Source organism: Ornithorhynchus anatinus, chromosome 1 (genome assembly GCF_004115215.2).
Source record: "Ornithorhynchus anatinus isolate Pmale09 chromosome 1, mOrnAna1.pri.v4, whole genome shotgun sequence".
Classification (NCBI taxonomy): Eukaryota; Metazoa; Chordata; class Mammalia; order Monotremata; family Ornithorhynchidae; genus Ornithorhynchus; species Ornithorhynchus anatinus.
Genome location: NC_041728.1, coordinates 21,748,775 through 21,769,451, shown reverse-complemented (window position 1 = coordinate 21,769,451; position 20,677 = coordinate 21,748,775). Strand labels below are relative to the sequence as shown.

The following is a 20,677-nucleotide window of genomic DNA, read 5'->3' as shown; positions in this document are numbered from 1 at the left end:
AGAGATGGAAAATTATTTTCAATTTTTCCTTAAAAGCATTTGAATAATTACCACTCTTCCGAAGTCTGATCTAGGCTGGATAACCCCACGTCTTCATTCTTTCATCATAGCTTCTATTTTTCAGCTTTTTAAAGTACTTTTCTTTTGCTATTCCCTGGTTTATATCTCAATTTCTCAACATTCCCTCCATATGTAGGATTATTTCATTCCCTGTTTTATATATTCCCAGCACTTAGTACATAGTAAGTGCTCAATAAATACAATTGAATGATTGAATGAATAGTTCCATCCATACATCCCAATATTAATTTTGTTTCTTGATAACAATCATATATTTAGGCTTCATTCTAGCCAATCATTACTTTTTTAGGGTTTTTTTCTCCAAGTGTACAATCTTGCAGTATTTACCACTGAACATTTCTCCAACCTATCTTTATATACAATTCCAGACATACTTTCTTTTCATTGTTTCTAAACTGCCACATCCCAACTTTCCAAATCCCTCACTGCTCTCCTCTTCGCTGTGTGAAGTTATCAACTACCGTGTCTATATGGTAGCACATATATGCTGTTAAAAAAGATGACAGTTCCTTGCTTTTTGAAGACTGTTCACCAACTAGATGCAGTCGAATGGCAAATCTCTCCCAAGAAGTTGATCAGATCAGCCTCCTGATTGCCAACTTTTGGAATATTTTGCCAGCCTGTGGTATTAGTTGTCACAAAGTCTTATATCTGGTTGACTCGTTTGAAAAGTTTGTCAAACTTTAAAGGGATACAAAACTTTGCTGATGATTTTCTTGAGAGTGGGCTCTTTAGAACACAAAAAACAAATCAATCAGAAATCTTGCATTCTGACTCCTGAATTTATAAAAGCAGAATTTCAGGAGGTCAATGCTTATAATTAATTTCATTATATAAAATATATTTAAGGCTATAAAATACAATTTCAATGACTTTGTCAAATTTTAAAGCTAGCAAACTCAAGAAGTTATAACACAGCATCTGTGTTATAGAGCAGATATGTTAAATTACCAACATGCATTGACACTAATCCCAGTGAAAATTCTGTTCACAAATATCAGCTTTATATAATTGAAGCTTCCCCTGGAGAGTTCAAAGAGCTTCACACACACTGATCTTATGTATCCTTTCTATACCCTATGAGGAAGGACGTAGAGGCCAGAAACCATTCTACCAATATTACAATTGAGGAAGCAGAGGGCAAGAGAGGTTATTTAAGCTAGCACAAAAGAGCATTAACTTAAGAATATAAAGAAGCGCTAATTCTGTGCCAGAGCAAAGGTTCATCCAGCCAAATATTCTCTTCTCAATTACCTTATACAGTACTCTCCCAGCTCTTAGTACAATGCTCTGCACACAGTAAGCATTCAATAAATGTGATTGATTGATCAATATTTCTTGTAACAAAGAATATTTTAGAGAATAATATGACTTAACTCCTAAACACATAATTATGGATGTGCCACATACCATCCCTACCTTTTTCCTCTAATATTAGAAAGAGCTCCCTCTGGGTGCAATGTACTAAGCACTGGGGAAAGTACAATAGAAGCACAAAACGCCCCCCAGTCCACAAGGGGCTTACATTCTAACAGGGGATACAGACAGACACAGAGTAATCTGAATAATTAATTGAATATACACATGAACAGAAGTGTTGAGGATCAGTGTAAATAAATATACGGTTGCTGGAGATGGCTGTTGAATGGACAAGATTTGGGATATTGGAAGTAAATCACAGAAGCCTTGTTGGATCTTATCGTTGGCCCGAACTCAATGCAGCTATTTAACTTTTTGAGCCTTCTCACAGCCTTACTTTTCCTACAATTACTCAAGAAAAACCCTCTCCAGTTTTAGTTCCCTGGAGACGACTCATGGACTTGTTGAAAATGACAGCACCCAAAAAATGAACATGTTTCCCAAATGTACAAGGAAAAAAACAAAGAGCAAAAAGGTGTTTAAAAATTTATTTTATATCTGCAATTTGCATTTCCAAGATCTCTTGACTGATGGCAGAAATTCACCGGAACATTCTTCCCAACCCAGTTACATTCTGAAGATTCCAAAGTCCGTCTGTCCGATTGGAGCATTGAGGGCTGCACTAATACTCAGACCCAGGACCAATCTGGTATCAGCTGGATCAATAATTCCATCATCCCAAATCCTGAAAGAAGAAGAAACGATAGGAGGGGAGAGAATCAACAGCTGCCTTTGGTGCCCTCTGAATTGGAGTGATATTTTTGATTAGAGGATTAAAAAAAAAATTCACCAATCAACATTCACACTGTTCTTTTCATTTTCAATGCATTTATGCAAAAATACACTGAATCTTCATGACACTTTTGGAAGTTTCTGCACTTGACCCTGAATAGTTTTCAGGTAGATATATGAAAGTAGCAGGGAAGGCTTGTGTCATAGGTAGTTCTCAGCAGCGTATCAAGAGATACTCCATTTAAGTGCTTTAGATAGTGTTTTATTTTAATAAGGGTAAATATGGATACTCTGTTGCTTAATGTCTGTGGATTTCTAAGTGTGGTTTAATTCTCTATTATGGGCCTATAAGACATTAACTCTCTCACTCTTATGCAGGTTTGGATCCAAAGATAACTTGAGTAAACTCTCAAATATACTAGAGTAGAATAGGAATTCTTAGAATGGGCCCATCCACACTACTTTTGTAGCAAAAATCCCATTTTAATGACAGGAGACTGCTAGAATCTCATAGCAACATTTTATATTTAATGATATCAACTCCAGATATGGTCACTGAGAGACATCAACAAATTATGTGTCTCAGTTTCTTCATCTGAGGAATAATACTCAGTGATATCTCAAGACTACTGTGAAGCATCACTGATATTAGAAAAGTCCAAAGATATAAACATTCAACAGCCGCAAGAATTCTCATTTGAGTTCATTTTTAGGATTTACAATCTCAAATACTGAAATGGACTTGGAAGTGATTATTTTTAACATTTTTTTTTAATATTAATGTTACATTCAAGAGAGGTGAAGTAGCATATCATAGTTGTTCAGTTTAAGATGCTGATTTTGAAATGTTAGAAAATACGAGGAAACGTTAATTTCATACAATTCTTAAATTCCAAATAAATATCATATTAATACATATGCATTAATATATTGACATAAAATGAAAATGATTCATAAATCTGGAGCTCAAACTTTAGTCACAGATATAAGCGAAGAAGCTTAATGAGCAGTAAAAATGCAAGGGGTCAATCTGAAAAAATAGCATAAAACTTGCTTCTTCACAATTTAAAATCTTTCTTTAAGAAAAGTCAATTTAGTGGTACTGGGGAACTAGCATTAATGAGAAACTACAGCCTTTTACTTACATTAAGAAAAACTCCCAGATGAACTCCACAAACCAACCCCTAACAACCCTTTTACTCTAAAAAATACACTGGTTTTCCATTTCACAAAAATCCATAAGAAGATGCTTCAATATATCAGTAAATTCAATTCTACCATAATGGTCTGGGTTCAAGGACTTCCCAGAACTATGAGGTTCTTGATCCCCTGAAGCTATCTGCTCAGACTGCCTCTGTTCTACCTTTGTTGAAATGCTTATTTTAAAACGTAGATTAAACTTAAAAGCTGATGGTGGCTCCTCCCGGTGCCACTTTTGGACTGGTGGGATGGGTAGGTTTGCTATGCCGGTATTAGGGAATATTGGGGTGTTACTTTAGCCTCTGAAGAGACCACCCATATATCTGCATTTTTCTTAAAATGCAGGCAGCAGGCCATTGCCTTCAAGTTTAGACCTCTATTATGTGCTTTTTAAAGAGCACAAGTCTCTATTATGAGACTTTTTAAAGCCTTTTGCTCTTTATGGACAACCTCCAAAGCTTAATATTACAAAGGGAAATTTTTTTTAAAAAAAGACTAGTGGATTACACTTTGTTCTTTGTTTAAAGAAACTACCTTTGGTATCAGAGCATAACATTAATTATTAAAACACCTATTACAGTCCTATCAACAGGACATAAATCACATTCATGCTCATAAAACATTGATAATAGGAGCTCTGTAGAGACAAAGCATTTCAGGGAAGAAAATCACTCTTGCAATTTGTTATAACATAAATTGATTAAACTCCCTTTTGAAGCCTGCAAACAGATTTGTACAGCACATTATGAAGGAGTAGCTAATGACATTCATTGAACAGACTGTGAGTCCCATGTGTGATAGGCACTGTGTCCAACGTGATCGTCTTGTATCTACCCCAGCGCTTAGAACAATGATGGGCCCAGAGTAAGTGCTTAACAAGTATGGTAATCATCACTGCTAGAGAAAAAAGGTTAGCGAGTAGGTAGGGGTCAGGGCTTAGAAAAGTGGTTGGCATATAATGAGCGCTTAGAAAATACCATAATAAATGAATAAATAATAAAAAGAGGTTCTAATCACAGACTTTAGTTGAAAGAATTGGCAACCTCTATATGTAGCATGTCATAATTAAGAAAAATTAAAAATGTTGGACCAGTGAGCAAGCACAGCACTTGCTGGAAGACCAGACCTGCAATGCTTCCAGACGATTTTACGCCTAAAAAGAATGAAGAACTGACCACTGGTTTCTAACTACCTGTCTTATATACAGGGCATGGGCCAGTCCTGTAAGAAGGCTTTGGGCAGGAGCATCTTTTCACCGCTTCTTTTCTGATTAAGAAAACTATTCTACAGAAGCAGCTTGGCCAAGGGGATAGATCACGGGCCTGGAAGTCAGAAGGACAAAGGATCTAATTCCAGCTCCGCCACTTGTCTGCTGTGTGACTTTGGACAAGTCACTTAACTTCTCTGTGCCTCAGTTACTTCAGCTGTAAAATGGGATTGGAAACTGAGTTCCATGTGGGACAATGACTGTGTTCAACCTGATTAACTTGTATCTACCCCAGGGCTTAGTATAAGTGCCTGGAACATAGTAAATGCTCAACAAATATCATAAAAAAAGCTTGTAAAAACCACTTTGATCCACCAGGTATACCTTTCCTCAGTGCTTTAAACAAAGTAAGTGCTCAGCAATTACCAAGCACCGCACCAGGAGTGTTCCTAGTGAAGAGAAGTGGTCAGGCAGAAGTCTCCAGAGTTCTGGCCAACCCAATCAATGTTATTTACTGAGCACTTAAGGGTCCACAGCACCAAACTAAGCCCTTGGGAAGGTACAATACTGTAGTCATAATCTACAATCTCTGCCCTCAAGGAATTTACAATCTGGAGGGGGAAGCAGACATTAAAAACAATTACGGATAGTCTTTCCACTGTTCATTTTGGCAGCAACATTCTGAAGACCCACTCCCTGGAAGGAGGAGAGGTCCTGTAGGGAGATCAAAGGCAACTGCTAAAATTACCCCTACGCTAGAGAAAGCCCTGCCCCTCGCAACCTGTCTCCCTAGGAGGATGCAAGCCATCGGCTTTTTGTCTTCTGAACATTTACCTCCAGACTACGTTATATCTAGGAAGCCTTTATTTTATCTTGGATACAAGCCAAATGAAATCAAGCCTTCTTGGGTCCTGGGTCTACCCCAAGAGATAACTTGGAAAAGGAAACAAATGGTCCAGCAACAAAATGAGGTTGAAAATACACCGTTTCACTAGCTTACAACTCAATTGTGCTTTAGTTGCCAGTTGAGGCCTTTTCCAAATGAGGTGGCCCTTACAATTCATCTTAACCAGGAACTCTACTGGTTGAGGTCACCATATTCATTTTCTGCTTCAAATACCAGCATTTGGGTAAAAAATACAGTCTGTCTGGGAATAAAAAAGTTCAAGGCCATGCATTTTAATCGTAAGTAATTTTCAACCTATTATAAAGGTGATTTTGTGTTTCTGGAAACTAGGCAAGGAAGATGGGAATTTTTGCTCTACAAACACTTTTCATTGTCTCTCCTTCCCAATTTCTGACAGTCTCATAGTAACAAATTCCACAACTCACAGAAGAAGCTACATTTAAAATTGCAAATGGTTACATTTAATTTTACCACCAGCCAGAGGGATAAACACAAGACAGTGTGCTTAGGATGTTCTTTGGGATGTTGAGAACAACCCCACCGAAGGCTCAAAAGTGGCTGAAAAGAGGGAAGAATGAAAAAGTCACTATGCCTCCAGTCAGGAGAGGTGGTAATAATTTATTACCTCATTAAGAGGCATAAGAAACAAATAGAACCAACAGCTGCAGCTCCTTGTGAGGTAATTACCTGGAGCTGACATATGGACCCTGACTATGACAAATAATCCTCTACATTTAAGTGCACACTCATTCACAAACTCCAATAAATGTTCCACTGATGTCACTTGCAAAATGGAGCAAAATGAAACTTGGAATTCCAGGGATGCTCCACCTTAAATGCATTTCCCTTTTGGGAAACAAAATAGACCTTGACAAATGTGAAAATCCCAGCAAGTCAGTCAAATTAGATGTCGGAATTTCACGGGGTCAACCTCAGCACAGCAAGAATGGCAGGTGCTCACGGGCTCCTCTGCAGCTCCCCTCATCCCAGTTGGTAGCACAGCAACTGGAGGCGATGGGTAACAGCCCTAAAGCACCCCCAGGGTGCTTTAAATGCACAGTGGTGCAAGGAGATGGATTCACCTCTCGGTGGCCTTCTTCCTCCTCCTTTTCCAAAAGGAAAGGAAAGGAGGGAAACAAAATGTGGGAAAACCGAAGCTACGGCTGAAGCCAAACTCTAACCTAAGCGAGAATTCTCTCCAGCTGTTCCCTCCCCTTCCTACAGCAAAGCTACAGTGCGGTGGTGAGAGTTGAGGCCAGTGTCACAAAGGGCTGGGATCATGCTCCCTAACTTTCTTTTCCCACTCCAAGCCAATAATGCTGGGTGTGGAGTCAATGATGGGGCAGGAGCAGCAAGTGGGACTAGAGAGTTTGTATGTCACACTGAGCCACATTTCAGATTCCCGTCTGGAAAGCTCTTTCCATTCCTCTTCAGAACTCCCAACCTCTAAAAGCTCTGTCCACTTTTTACAAGAAGCCCACTTTTTACAATCACTCTAGTCTTTTTGGAACTCATATAGATTGGATTCTATAAATCAAATATTTAAGCTCCTTATGTTTCAACTTTTGTGAAGCTTATACTCCATTCCTTTGTCACATCCACCTGTTTGCTTGTGCTAATTATGTGTCCCAGTAAAACAGTAAATTCCCTGAGGGCAGGGATTATATCTTGCTTTTACCCCACAGAATTTAGTGAGAGCATCTTTCAACACTTAGATCCAGCCCATGCCGAAAAAGACTCTGGTCCAGTTGTTTACCCATTTAACTCTAAAGACTCACCCCACTCCTCTCCCTCTTCTGGCTACTACTTTCTAGAAATGGGAGGTGAGGGAGGAAAGTAACAGTTGACTTCCTCCACAGTCAAGGCAGGGAGAAGAGGTCCTGCAGGGTCCAGGTGACTAGTCCTGGCGGGTGAAAGGATTTGACATGCTCTCTGCTGCTCCAGAAACCAAAATGGTGACCACGGTCAGAATCTGAGAGACACCCAGTCACGGTGCTGGGGTCCTCAGTTGTCCTGCTCTTGCTACACTGGCAAAGCTGGGGCCAGGGTATGGCTCCGTTGTTTCTAGATGTGTTGCCTTGGCCACCAGCTGGAAGATCCAGCTGGCCAAGCTCATGCCTCAGAGATTCAGCAGCTGTCCCCAAAAGAGGAATTTCTGAAGCCTCTAAAAGCAACTCTGGTCACTCAGCCTGGGCTGGTCAGCTGCTCACCACAGTACTCACCACCCAACACCTACTGATTGACCAGTAACCCAAGCACCCAAAACCAAGCAGTAGTGCCTAGGAAGAACAGAACAGTTTCCACGGATTCTCAGATCTATAAACTGCTATCAAGACGCCAGATGGAACACAGTATCCATTTCCCAGTTATTACCTGGCACTGGAGTAATATGGGTTCCCTTCCTCTTCAAATCGTCTAATGATGGGCTCTTTTAAGGCCGCTTCATCTGCACTGGAAAACTAAAAGAATAATTTGGTCAATAATACAGATCACAGAGGATGCTGGATCAGTGTTTCTAAGAAAAGTTACCCCAAAACATAATTATGTACTATATTCTGTATTAAAATGTGAAATAATTCACCTATTACCAAACTGTGGGCAAGGGTATACTGACCGAGATATTTAAACGTCCCTATGGATAGATTTGGAATCATGTGAAAAAAAACAAAAAATCTTCGAATGCTTTAAATTAGAAGCCCCCAAAATTGAGATTTGCTTCAAATGATTTTATTCTTACCCAATTAAGAAAATTAAATTTTCATACCTCAAGAATTCATGACTGAAGAACTTACATCTTTGTGTTTTCCCCCAGATGTGAAATTGGCTTAATAGCCATATGTACATGACTGGCTAAATAGTCTTACAAGCTTATATGTCCTCAGAAATCCCTCAGGAAACTTTACTTTTTCTTGAATATTAGTGAAAAAAAATGAACTGCAACTCTAAAGTAAATATGAAGCAGGAACTTCAAAGTATGGAGTTAAAGCAGGGAGGTGAGAGAAGAATATGTATGTTCCAGATTGGTAGAGAGGAAGAAAAAGAAGATGGGTTGGGGGAGAAGGTCAGTGGTAACATTAACGCCACTTGCACTACTTTTGATTCATTTTGGTGAGGCAATTCATTATTTTTTCATTTATATCATGAAACAGCCAAGTTGAGGGATATATATATGAACACATCTTTACTCTAAATGCTCAATGATGTGCCTATTAGCATTCCCCGTAGCAATGGCAGCCACTCTGAAAAACAAATAAACCAGTCTGGTATTGAGAATACCTCGCGACTTTTAAATCATTATTAATCTCAATGAGTGAGACGGTATAATAAATAACAAAAATAAGCAAACGTCAACACCATTTAATATGGATGTAAACAGGCCAGGTCACTTCCTGCTTTGTTTCTCTTCATCTGTCATTGCCTTGTCCTTCCTCCACTCTTTATTCCCTCTCAGTTCAATGACGATATTCAATTTCCATGGAAACAAAGGAACTGACCCACCCAAGATGCCCTTTGGTAAAAAGCATAACAGGTAGCAGTATTTTTTTTTTAGTCAGCAAGTTCCAATTAGTTTCAGAGGAGGAACAAAGTCATTTACACAAGGAGGGTGCCTAAATAGCTATAAAATGGTATGTGAATGTTAGTACACCACAAATTCAAATTTTAAATAATGTCCAAATAGTAATCCTAAAATCACGTGCATGAGAAGCATCAACAATCTACCCCAAAACAATGGAATCACAGAGTCTCCACCTCAAGTGCTTGCTTGGAACTGTCCCTCTCTCTAGATATTTTTATGGTGTACATTACCCCGTGGCTCAGCCAAACCTATGAACAAAAGAGAACTAGCAATTACCTCTTTTCCTTCTCTTGCCTTTTGGTCTTTTGCTATTGTAGCTAAAACAGTTGCTGCCTGCTCCCCTCCCATCACTGAGATACGAGCATTTGGCCACATGTAGAGAAATCTTGGGCTGAAACGAGAAGTTAGTGAACGGCATCACAATCACAGTACAGGGGGAGCCTGACCACCGGAGAAGGTAAAAGTCTCATTTCCTGCAGTAAATGAATGCTGCCAAGAATTTTCATTACTGAGAACAAAATTTTTCTTCTCTCCATGCTCCACTAGCCTCCTACACACACACACACACACACACACACACACACACTCTCTCTCTCTCTCTCCCCACCCCCCACCCCACACACTTCTTTGTGCAGATTTGAAAAATGTTTTGCCTTCCTATTCCATTTCTAAAATTTCAACAAATATTGCCCAAAAAAGCCACAACTCTCATCTCCCATCTTGCCACCCAAACTGTGCTAATGTGTCACCTCCAGGCATACACAAAACTGTTGATTTCTGTTAAGAAATTGAAACTCAGACTGTTTCAGTGTTACTGAATCAGCAAAGCAAGAATATACTGCTGTAGAACCAAAAGAAATATTCTGTGAAAAGCGGGAAAATGGTCATTTAAGGAAAAACAAACCTAACATTTCTATTCAAGGACGAATCAAAGCCTCAAAACACCATTCAGGTCTTCAGAAAACTGTTCGCCCTGACTTGACAGTAATAGCGTTAACTGAATCGATCGGTCATGACAACTGCACATCTTGTTTAGAAATCAACCGCTACAAAAATGGGATTTATAAATATATCTGTGGGGGTTGCTCCTCGGTCATACTAAGATGTCCACTTGCCTGAACGCTCTGCCGCACATGCCGTAATTTCCAGCTCCATAGGATCCTCCAATGATGACAGTTATTTTAGGAACATTGGCACAGGATACGGCAGTCACCATCTTGGCTCCATCCTTGGCGATTCCTCCAGCTTCATATTCTCTACCAACCATGAATCCTTAAGGGTTGGAACACAGATAGAAATTTGGGGTAATGGCATCTTAAAAGAGCCATATGTATAAAAGGCCAATAAGTTCATTACTGCTTTTATTCTCTTTACTATAGTTTGAACAAAGTGAAGCTCTGTAACATTCTGCTTGCCCAACATATAAGAAATGACCATCCTACATGTCCATATATCCGTGGCTTTCTAAAAATTATGCTCCAAGTATGCTTCAATGCTGTAAAATTCATCATATGAAAGTGGACATTCTGAATTGTCAGTTAAGACCATTTTTTTCAATTTCCAAATCAATCACAGGCAATTGTATGGTCATTCTGGTGAATGAATAAACAGCACAGATGTTTAAAACGGGAAAAACACTACGTTATGCCAAAGTAAGTTAGTTGATAGAGTTCTAGCATTCATGGATATACAGACAATGTAATCAAGTGTGCTTTCTTGAAACTTTGATGAAAAGAAACCATGTTTCATGAAGCCACCGAAAATTGGCTCCGTCACTCAAAACCAACTGGACAGAGTACACAGTTGTTGCTTTTTTCAGGTTTTGAATCATCTTGTATAGATGAGCTATAGGAACTATAGAAAACAATCTGCTACAGTAATGATCACTGTGTATACCTGAGGCACTTGCAAAAAACTTACATTAATATACTGAACAGGAATCAGTAGACTGCTCAGAAATTCAGAAGGGAGGTGCTAATGGCCTCATGGAAAGAGCACGGGACAGCGGAGTCAGGAGATCCAGATTCTAATCCCACCTCTGTCACGTCTGCTGGATGACCTTGAACAAGTTATTAACCCCTCTGTTCCTCAGTTTCCACATCAGTAAAATGGGAATAAAATAACAGAGCTCCTTGTGAGGTACTGGCATGTGTCCAATCTGGCTACCTTGCATCTACCACCCCATCAATATGGAGCACAGTGCTTGGCACATAGTAAGAGCTTAATAAATACCAATCAAGCATTGTGATCAATCATTATCATTACCATCATTATTATTACTACTATAAGTGAAGTTCCTAGTACCCACCCCAAAAAGTATTCTTCGGAGAAAAATATACCCAAAAGTCTAACCGCCATTTTCTCACCTGTGATATTCTGAAGGAACACAAGGGGAATTTTTCTTTGGCAACATAATTGAATGAAATGTGCTCCCTGAGAGAGGAAAAATGGTCAAATTCAAAATTAGTAATAATCAAATCAACAACCATTCTGTTATAAAGCAAAGCAGCATAAATTTGGGTGCAAAAATAAAGACATTATATACCAATTGTGTGGACAGTATTTTGGATTTGGATTTTAATAGACACAGTACACATTATTAATAGGCTTCTTTAGTTGGGCTCTGGAAACCATGCAAATTTCAAAGTCTCACCATTTAAGAGGCATGCCAACCCACAGTTAAGAAGTCGAAGAGAATTTGGAGAAAGCCCAGAAGGAAAAGAAGAATACTTAAAGGAAATGAAAATATCTTTTTTTGTCAGCACCTCCACCAAAAAAAAAAAAATGGGGCAGGGGAAGAGGAAACCAAGTGCCAAGGGAATGTCATCAAGTTTTTTTTTTAATCTTCATAGATAAGACAAAATAGACTCAAATTACTGTAAAATAGATTTAGACTCCAGGAGAAACTGACTGAGAATGAGGGTTGCTAAACCATAAAATAGACTACCAAAAAAGATTTGTATTCTCTGCCTATGGAGATTTTGAAGAATTGGGTGACAACCATCTGTCTAGAATGATTAGGTGCTCTTCTAATCCAGAGAGAGGGGGTGGACAAGGTGTCTATAAAGTCATAAAATGCTATGAAGAAATGGGAGCTGTTGTTCCAAATCTCCCTAAAATCTTTTTTAACAGATCAAAAAATGAAAAAAATCTCAGCAGCTCCAAAACTTCAACCAGCATTTGAGACCAGAATCCAATATGAACTGTATTTTTGTCTCTTTCTAAGATCTTGACAGGCTTCTAACTTTAACTCTGAGTAAATTAATATTTTAAGGACCATCAGGAACAACTCAACAAGCATTAACCTGCGAGTCAGTACATACATGTGTACACATACACACACACACACACACCTGACTTTCACAATCAGAAAGATCGCACTGCTAGTGGTGAAATTAATTTATGGGTGCATCTGGGACTGAAAAGGCTACTGTGGAACCCACAATTCTGATCACATTGTCCACAAAGACAAAGGTAGTTCAGTACTGCGAGAGACTGGTTTGCACCAAATTTGGACTTGAGAAGGAATATGTTCTAAATGCTAACTAATCTTTTCCCAAGAAAAGCTACACAAACATTTGACAAAAATAACACAAATAAAGAAAAAAAGAATGACAGGGATAAGAAAACTGGATATACACAAAGGACAACCCCAAAATGGTAAAACATATGAGAAAATGCCTTTGATGGCCCCAATAATTCATAAAATAATAATAACTGTGCTATTTGTTAAGCGCTTACTGTGTGCCAGGCACTTTACTTAGCGCTGGGGTGGATACAGGCAAATTGGGTGGGACACGGTTCCTGTCCCACATGAGGCTCACAGTCTCAAACCCCATTTTCCAGATGAGGTAACTGAGGCATAGAGAAGTGAAGTGACTTGCCCAAGATCACACAGAAGACAAGGCAGATCCGAGATTAGGACCCATGACCTTCTGACTCCCAGGCCCGTGCTCTATCCCCTACGTCACGCTGCTTCATATATGTGTCTGCATATATAGTTGTCCTTTGTGTCTCGCTACTGTTGTATTCTCCAAGTGGTGATCAGTTAATGCCATCGATTGACTGCTTTTGCTTTTGGTCTATGTTCCCAAGTTCTCAGTACTGGGCATTCACTAAATAACATTACTACTACACACCCAATATATAACAAACAAAAAACAGTTTTCTGCTTGCTGAGGCTGCTCGTGCCCAGAATAGATCCAAGACAGATAAGGCAGAGTTAAACATTTTCCCTTATATTTTTCATTACATATTTAACTTTCCTAATAAGCCACTTTAAATATAAGCAGTCAAATACTTGCCTTCTTTGCTGATTCTGAGAAGAGTACTCCGTTATTTCCAATAATTCCCACTGGGTAGCCATATATCCTAGCATATCCTTAAAAAAAATTGACATTATTTCACTATGATGAGCTGACATTACATGCCTCAATTTAAAAATAACAGCTATAATTCTTAAAAAGATTCCTCCAAGGTAAACAGTATATGACATTTTTATTAGCCAATTTCCCTTCATATTTACCTAAGTTTTATAAGACACTATGCTACCCGTGACCTTCAGTAAAACACACAGAACTATGAAATCATTATTTTTTCCTGCAATCAAAGCACATGCTAAAACTAGTACCTTGTGGTCAGGTACACAATGATATATCTTATTTGATCATCATATTGGAAGGCATTAATCACATTATGCAAAGAAACACAGACACTGGCACGTTCAGGAGGATCTGACATATATCTCCCTCATTCATAACCCACGAGAGCAGTAATCCATAAAGCTAGTTCCATGCCATAAACCTAAGTGTCCCTCCATTTAATCCTGGCTTTGGTTTTTGCGAACATTTTCCACTGTGAAATGGAACCTTCCTATCTTTCACTTTCTGTTCCAGCTTTTCATCTCAGAATTAATGCTCAAATTGTTCTTTTTCTGATATTTATTTAATAAAGGTCACCTCAGATGCTTTAGGTGATGAAAGCATTAATTTTATCCTTGCAGTAGAGAAGTTAATATTCCTCCCCATCCAAACAACCTTTTAGTGATTGTGCTGGTCGTGCAGTTCTCTTCGGTTATCATTCAGAAAAAAACAGAAGGTGGAGAACAAATCTCTGGAATCCAGTTTCCCCTAAATTACATGGCTAATGCCTGAAGAGAATTACCATGGATAGTTTTGAAATGAAGGGGCAGAAGTTCATCCAAAAACTGATCCTCTCGATAGCACTTCTACCAAGTGTGCCCACTCAGCAGGGTCAAGACTTTTCTGTATGTTTTCCAGGAGACTCTGCTTCTTTACAATACAGTACCACAGCTGAGCACGTGACTATGGCATCAAAAAAGTGTACATTAGCTACAAGAATAGATTCATGGTCAGTTCTGCTGTAAAGCATGCTTTCACTCTGCCTTTCGGTAAGAGTGCCGTGACAGAATTACGGAACGTTTGTCGGACAGCTTGAGCCTGTTTAGATACCGTGTGGAAATAGTTTGCATGTGCTTGTGTGTGTGTTTGTGCATGAGCACAGCACCAGACATAGGGAATCCGGTGCTACAATGTGGGTTTTCTTTAATGTGGGGTTTGTAACAATCCAACGCCACATTATAGAAGAACTACATTTACATATGTAGGAGAGCAACTGAGACTTCAACAGAGGGAGGGTTGAAATGGATCACCATATTTTCCACTGGAAGAATAGTTCCCAAATGGCAATTTTGCTTAGAACCTATCTATGACTCCTCTACTTGGAAAGGCAACTGAGAAGCAGCTTGGCCTAGTGGAAAGAGAATGGGCCCGGGAATCAGAGGACCTGGGTTCTAATCCCCACTCCGCTACTCATCTGCTGGGTGAACTTGGGCACATCCCAACTTCTCTGGGCCTCAGTTACCTCATATGTAAAATGGGGATGAAGACTGTGAGCCCTGAGTGGGACACGGACTGTGTCCAACCTGATTATCTTGCAATCTTACATCTACCCCAGCACTTAGTACGATGCCTGGCACAATGATAGCAAGCACCTAAATACCTTTTTTTTTTTTTTTTTAAAAAGGAGTGGCAAATAATGATCCACTGAGAGTCACTTGGAGAGGGTCCCTTTAGGTATGATGTGGAAAGAAGAAGGGAGATGTACCCCCCCGACTGTCCAAAGACACTGGAAGGCTGAAGGGAAATAAGAACAGTAATGCTGCTGTCCAGATAATTTTCACTTGGACAGCCCGGAATTAAATTTCTATTTAATATGGCCAAAATCTGGTAATCTGATGGCACCAACCAGACTGACCCTATTCCTCTGGTCATACCTCAGCACTCTGTCTTGACTGGGTACCTAGGCAAATCAGGTGAATATAAACCAAGGCAGGCAAAAGGCTAGAGACACCCTCTCTCATCACCACCCACTCCTATTAGAGTGGGCTCTGACCAACATCAGCGGGTCTGAGGATGGACAGAGTTGCTGACATGAGTGGAAGGCCCTGCTGCAGGCCCCACTTAATGCCGAGTTCCACTGACGGCACTGCACCCCACACATCCCCACCCAAGGAAGTCGGAAACCTACACACAAATACAAATTATGCCCTCTCAATTTCAAAACTGGGGAACTGCCTATATGCACAATTATTCTAAATATACCTGTAACTAATGTATCTCCATATAAAGCTTTGAATTCATCGAATTTACTTCCATCTACAATTCTGGCAATGACCTAAAAGGAGAGAAAAAACAGTCTGTATTGTCTGATGCTTTGAAAATAAGAAAAAAAAAAGGCATTTTATTTATCCGCAAAGGAAACACATGCACAGTGAAGTTGTCATTTTCACAGAATAATTTCACTCCACTGAGAGGTGCTCCATCACCAGAACTTCACTTTGCATATTTAATGCCATGAAGTTATTTTGGGCTTTTGCTTTTCTTTGCTTGAAAAAAAAACAAAGCCAGATCAACTGTTCCCTAGCTTGCAACTAGACATCAGACATTCAATGTTTTTAAACATTCTACTCAAAAAAACCCAGATTTTAAAATGCCACAGAAGTAGAAAAGATTCTCTACTTAAGTCCCTGGGGAGTCTGCTAAAGTGCACTAAATTACTTTAATACTTTAGTATTATTTTAAAGGCATTAGCAGTGGGATTACTTTCTGCTAAAAATACTTTATCCATTTTCCTTGCCACTCTCCTGTGTATTTGCATTTTTCAAGAAACATACACACACACACACACACATACACACACACACAATGGACTGAAACCTGTTTTTCTACCTCTGATTTTACATACCTTTAAAATTAAAAGTCTACTTTAACATGAGGCAAAAACTGTCCTGCTCTCTCCACATCAAAAAACATACAAAGAGCTGCAAAATAACACCTAGTTCACATTAGTGATGAAAAGTGTATTTGCAAATAACTTGGCATTACCGACATATTACTAATGACAATTAATTTCCTAAATGCTCCAAGAAAGTCTAATTTTAAAACTAAATTTGGATGTAGGAAGATTCTTGCCAACACTTGCTAAAATCTCTAAGGCCCTAAAAAAGCTGGAATTAAAAGCCCTTAATGACTGCCATATATCACAAATGTGTTTCCAAAAATAATTTACTTTTTTCAAAAATTAAAGAAACACAAACCATCTATTATCTCTGAAGTAACAGCATAAGGAAAATATCTGCTAACTAGGCAAAAACAAAAATTCATTATATGCTAAAAAGCAAACAAATAAACAGGGGATCTAAATTACAGTTTGCTTGTGTGCCAATTACCTACAGTTGTGGCAACGTATTAAAATACTATTATAATAATTCAATATTTACTGAGGACATAATAAGAGTGCTTTTTCCTCCTGAACTTGCTGCCATTATGACTATTTATCAAAATTGAAATAAAAATGGGAAAAGGTATCTTTGAAAATTGTCGAATTCCCCTGAAATCATCATTCCTAATGCTTCAAAAAATAGAAACGTAACTACAAACATACCAGACTGGTCCTCCTGCAAGGAAAAGCCTTACAACAGTGGTTGGGTTTTTTGTTTGTTTTCGGGGTGGTTTTTTTCAAGCTTAAAATGTTAAATCCAGGGCTGCTTTAGCAACTGGGCAAAGGTTGACGCTGCCCCAAACTCACTATCATAATCTGCTGTGGCCACTGCTCGGTTCTAAAAATAGTTCCGGCATCACCAGGTAGGGAAATATACCCACCATAAGAGGAGGAAGAGGGGAGGATGGAGAGGGATGGAGGAAGACGTGAACTTGGGCCTGGGAGACGCCGGACTCCTACTTGCCTAATCTGGTCAGGTCTTCAATAATACATACACTACCAGACTGTGAATCTCATGCAACAACAGATCAAGTTTGTGCCAGTTCTCAGGCAAAGGTGACTTATGTGAGTATGTCTAGACCACCTCTACCTTCAAACCTGCATCTACACCTATCCTCCTTTACAGGTTTTTATTTCCCTTGTAAGCAGAACGTTATTCAATCATTCAACTGCATTTATTGAGTGCTCACTGTGTGCAAAGCACAGTACTAAGCACTTGGGAGAGTACGATACAACAACAGACAGACATATTCCCTGCTTACGATGAGCTCAAAGTCTAGAGGTGAAAAGTTAATAGCAAGGTGGATAGATCACGACTTCAATTCCCTTCCTACCTCACGGATATCGAAGTTCCTTTTAAGGTTGCCGCCAACTATTCCGTACAGCTCATCGGCAGGATATAAAGGGTCTTCGTACGGTTCAATGGTCACCTGCAGCATTTGAACAAACTGATTCACTTAACATCACTAAACGAAGTGACAGTAAAACTTCATCATCTCTTGGAAAATACGTGGTGTTCCCCTTAAAATAGCCGTTACGGTAATGTTACAGACTGCATTATATACTCACATCTACTTTCTTTTGATAATTGAGACTTCTCACAGTTTTTCTTGCTAAATGAAGTGCGTGGTTGTCATCCAAAGCATAGTGGTCAGTTACTCCAGACTTTCTAGAGGTTAAAGCACATTTTAAGAAATGACCAACACTGGGGTAGGAAGAAAAATCTTAATGAAATACTTTACAATTCCAGATCTTTCCCTGCCATCTGGAGTAAAAACACCAGTTCAAGAATGATAAAGCCAAAAATTAGAATACCTAATTAAAAACAGTGAGCCCAAGTCCCCCATCCAGAGCTCTAAGAGGCCTAGAGGAGATTATCAGATCAATCAATCAGTGGTATTTATTAACTGCTTACTACATGCAGAGCAGTATACTAAGCCCTCGGGAGAATATTATAAAAGAGTTGGTAGACACATTCCCTGTCCCCCACGAGTTTACAGACTAGATTAGCAGAGTAGCTGGAGTATTGATTAAGCGCTTATGGTATGCAGCCTGCTTCCCTCCCCTTCCTTCTTAAAAACATGGAATTGTTCCCAGGGCCGAGGTCAGCCAACCCTCTTAATACTGCTCTTCAGGGGACGCTGTAGTTTTCTCAATGGAATGGGGCAACAGCCGATGAGCCACGCAGACGCTCACTATCGGCATTCTTTCCTCCTCTCCACCACCCGGGAACCCTCACCAAATCCCTTCCTGCACTAAAGGCAGCCTGGTCTCTCCTGGTGCCAGAAAAGAATCAGGTTCTGCAGCAATAAAACTTTACATTGGCTCTTTGGTGCCTTTACTCTGAGAAGGCTCACACCCATATTCTCGCTCATCTCACAACAACCTTCTGAGATAGGGAAGGTCAGACACAGAGGGGCATAGACAGATAAAGTGGTTTACCCAAGGCCACAAAGTCAGTGGGAGTATGAAGTCTGGAACCCAGGTCACCTACACTCGCAGTTTCAGAGCTCTTTCTTTTGAAATTTGCTATCTTGTTTGATGAATTTAATTTGTCACTCTAAGCGCCTCACAATTCTGCATATACACGGAGTTTATGCTCTTGAAACATTTAAGCAGTCTAGCTTGCATAAGTCAGTTATTTAGCTTAGCGTATGCCTTTGACTAAGAAAAAGGATTTACCAAAAACACCGACTGTGAACTCAAGATACCACTGTAAATAAAGCTTTCTAAAACTGCGTCAGAGTTACGATACAAATCTGTGCACATTAGTAGAGTCACAGAGGTTGGTGTTTGTTGTCATGTTTGATATCAATGGAAAAAACTACGTTTTCTCAGGCTGTTTGCATGAGTCTAGTTCGGATGGCTGACATTTCAGAAAGTTCTTCTTTCAACCTCAAGATTGAAGTTGAAGAAGCTTTAAAAAAGGAAGAGCTGTCTAAATCAGACATTTTCATAACTGTACAAGAACACAAATACCCACAGGCAAGCTTGCTTGATTTTGCACTGGGCACATAAGGACCTTTAGGCACCCCAAAGTCTAATTTCTACTAGCCAGTTATAGTAGCTCAAACAAAAAACAGATATTGCTTTGATAGGGTTCACAATAAAGCTTAGATTTAAGATACATTTTGCCAAGAAATAGACAAAATGGGCTCGAATAAGGTATGTTACATTATAATTGATCAAATCCTTCTATTTGAGAAATATTTTCATCCTTAAGAATTAAAAACCAAAAGCATAAGAAACACTTTCTCAGCTCTAAAGAGAATGCCCTCTTAAAAATCCTATTTATATATTACAAGCAAAACACACCTCTTGACAGGTGCCTTTATTGAACTGAAATATCTGTACAGGAAAAGCTTTCAGGACTGAAGCTTTTGGCTTTGAATCTCATATAAGCCTTTGTCTCAAACCCAGCCCTGATTGACTGAAAGCCAGACAGATACACAAATAAATCATAAGAACACAATGGCAACACAAGGCTTAGAATGCTGCAGGTTATAAAACAAAGGTTCAGATGGTTTGTAGCAGTGTTACAAATTCATCTATAAAAACGTCACTAAAAGTATATTTCCCTCCCAGTAATTTTATATAGCAGAGTGGGGGGATTTTTAAAGCAAAAGAAAAATCAAATAAAATTTTTCTCTTTCATCTTTACCTTCAGCATGAACTGGGCGCTTACTAGGTGGACAGCACTGAACTTGACATTTGGATATAAAAAAAGAAACAAAAGGCACAGTCTCTGACCTTGAAGAGCTGACAATCTACTGGGAAGCAGCGTGCCTTAGTGGAAATGGCAAGGGCCTGGAAATCAGAGGTCCTGGCTTCTAATCTTGGCTCTGCCACTTGCTGTTGTGTGACTTTGGGCCAGTCCCTTAGCTTCCCTGTGCCTCAGTTACCTCACCTGTAAAATGGGGATTAAATCCTACTCCCTCCTACTGGACCATGAGCCCCATGTGGAATTGCAGCTGTGCACAACCTGATTATCTTATAACTACTGCAGTGACTGGCTCACAGTAAGCGCTTACCATTAGCATTAAAAAAAAAAAAAAGATGAATGGACATAAATTGCCAAACCCACCATAAGTAAAAGCACATTAACCATAAACATTGATGATGAAAACAAATATAGGCAAGTAAACCTAACAGATGTACACATGAATATTTATACTGCTTGGTGGGATGACTTCAGAAAGGAGGGAGGGAAGTAATCCAAAACAATCAGCTGTCCCAAATGTGTCCCCCATAA

At 39.3% G+C, this 20,677-nt stretch overlaps 1 protein-coding gene across 1 annotated transcript in view; it reads right to left on the bottom strand.

Annotated features, from left to right (window-relative positions):
- Positions 1-1,971: 1,971 nt before the first annotated feature.
- The window catches only part of MCCC2 (methylcrotonoyl-CoA carboxylase 2), a 53,129-nt gene continuing 34,423 nt past the window's right edge, over positions 1,972-20,677 (bottom strand). Inside the window, exons 9-17 of the mRNA XM_029064247.2 lie at positions 17,995-18,094; positions 17,760-17,855; positions 15,747-15,819; positions 13,428-13,504; positions 11,490-11,556; positions 10,239-10,395; positions 9,400-9,514; positions 7,920-8,005; positions 1,972-2,185 (exon numbers count right to left, since the gene is read on the bottom strand). Of these exons, the coding sequence (XP_028920080.1) occupies positions 2,068-2,185; positions 7,920-8,005; positions 9,400-9,514; positions 10,239-10,395; positions 11,490-11,556; positions 13,428-13,504; positions 15,747-15,819; positions 17,760-17,855; positions 17,995-18,094 (889 nt within the window). The 3' untranslated portion in view covers positions 1,972-2,067. The remainder of the gene's footprint in view (positions 2,186-7,919; positions 8,006-9,399; positions 9,515-10,238; positions 10,396-11,489; positions 11,557-13,427; positions 13,505-15,746; positions 15,820-17,759; positions 17,856-17,994; positions 18,095-20,677) is intronic.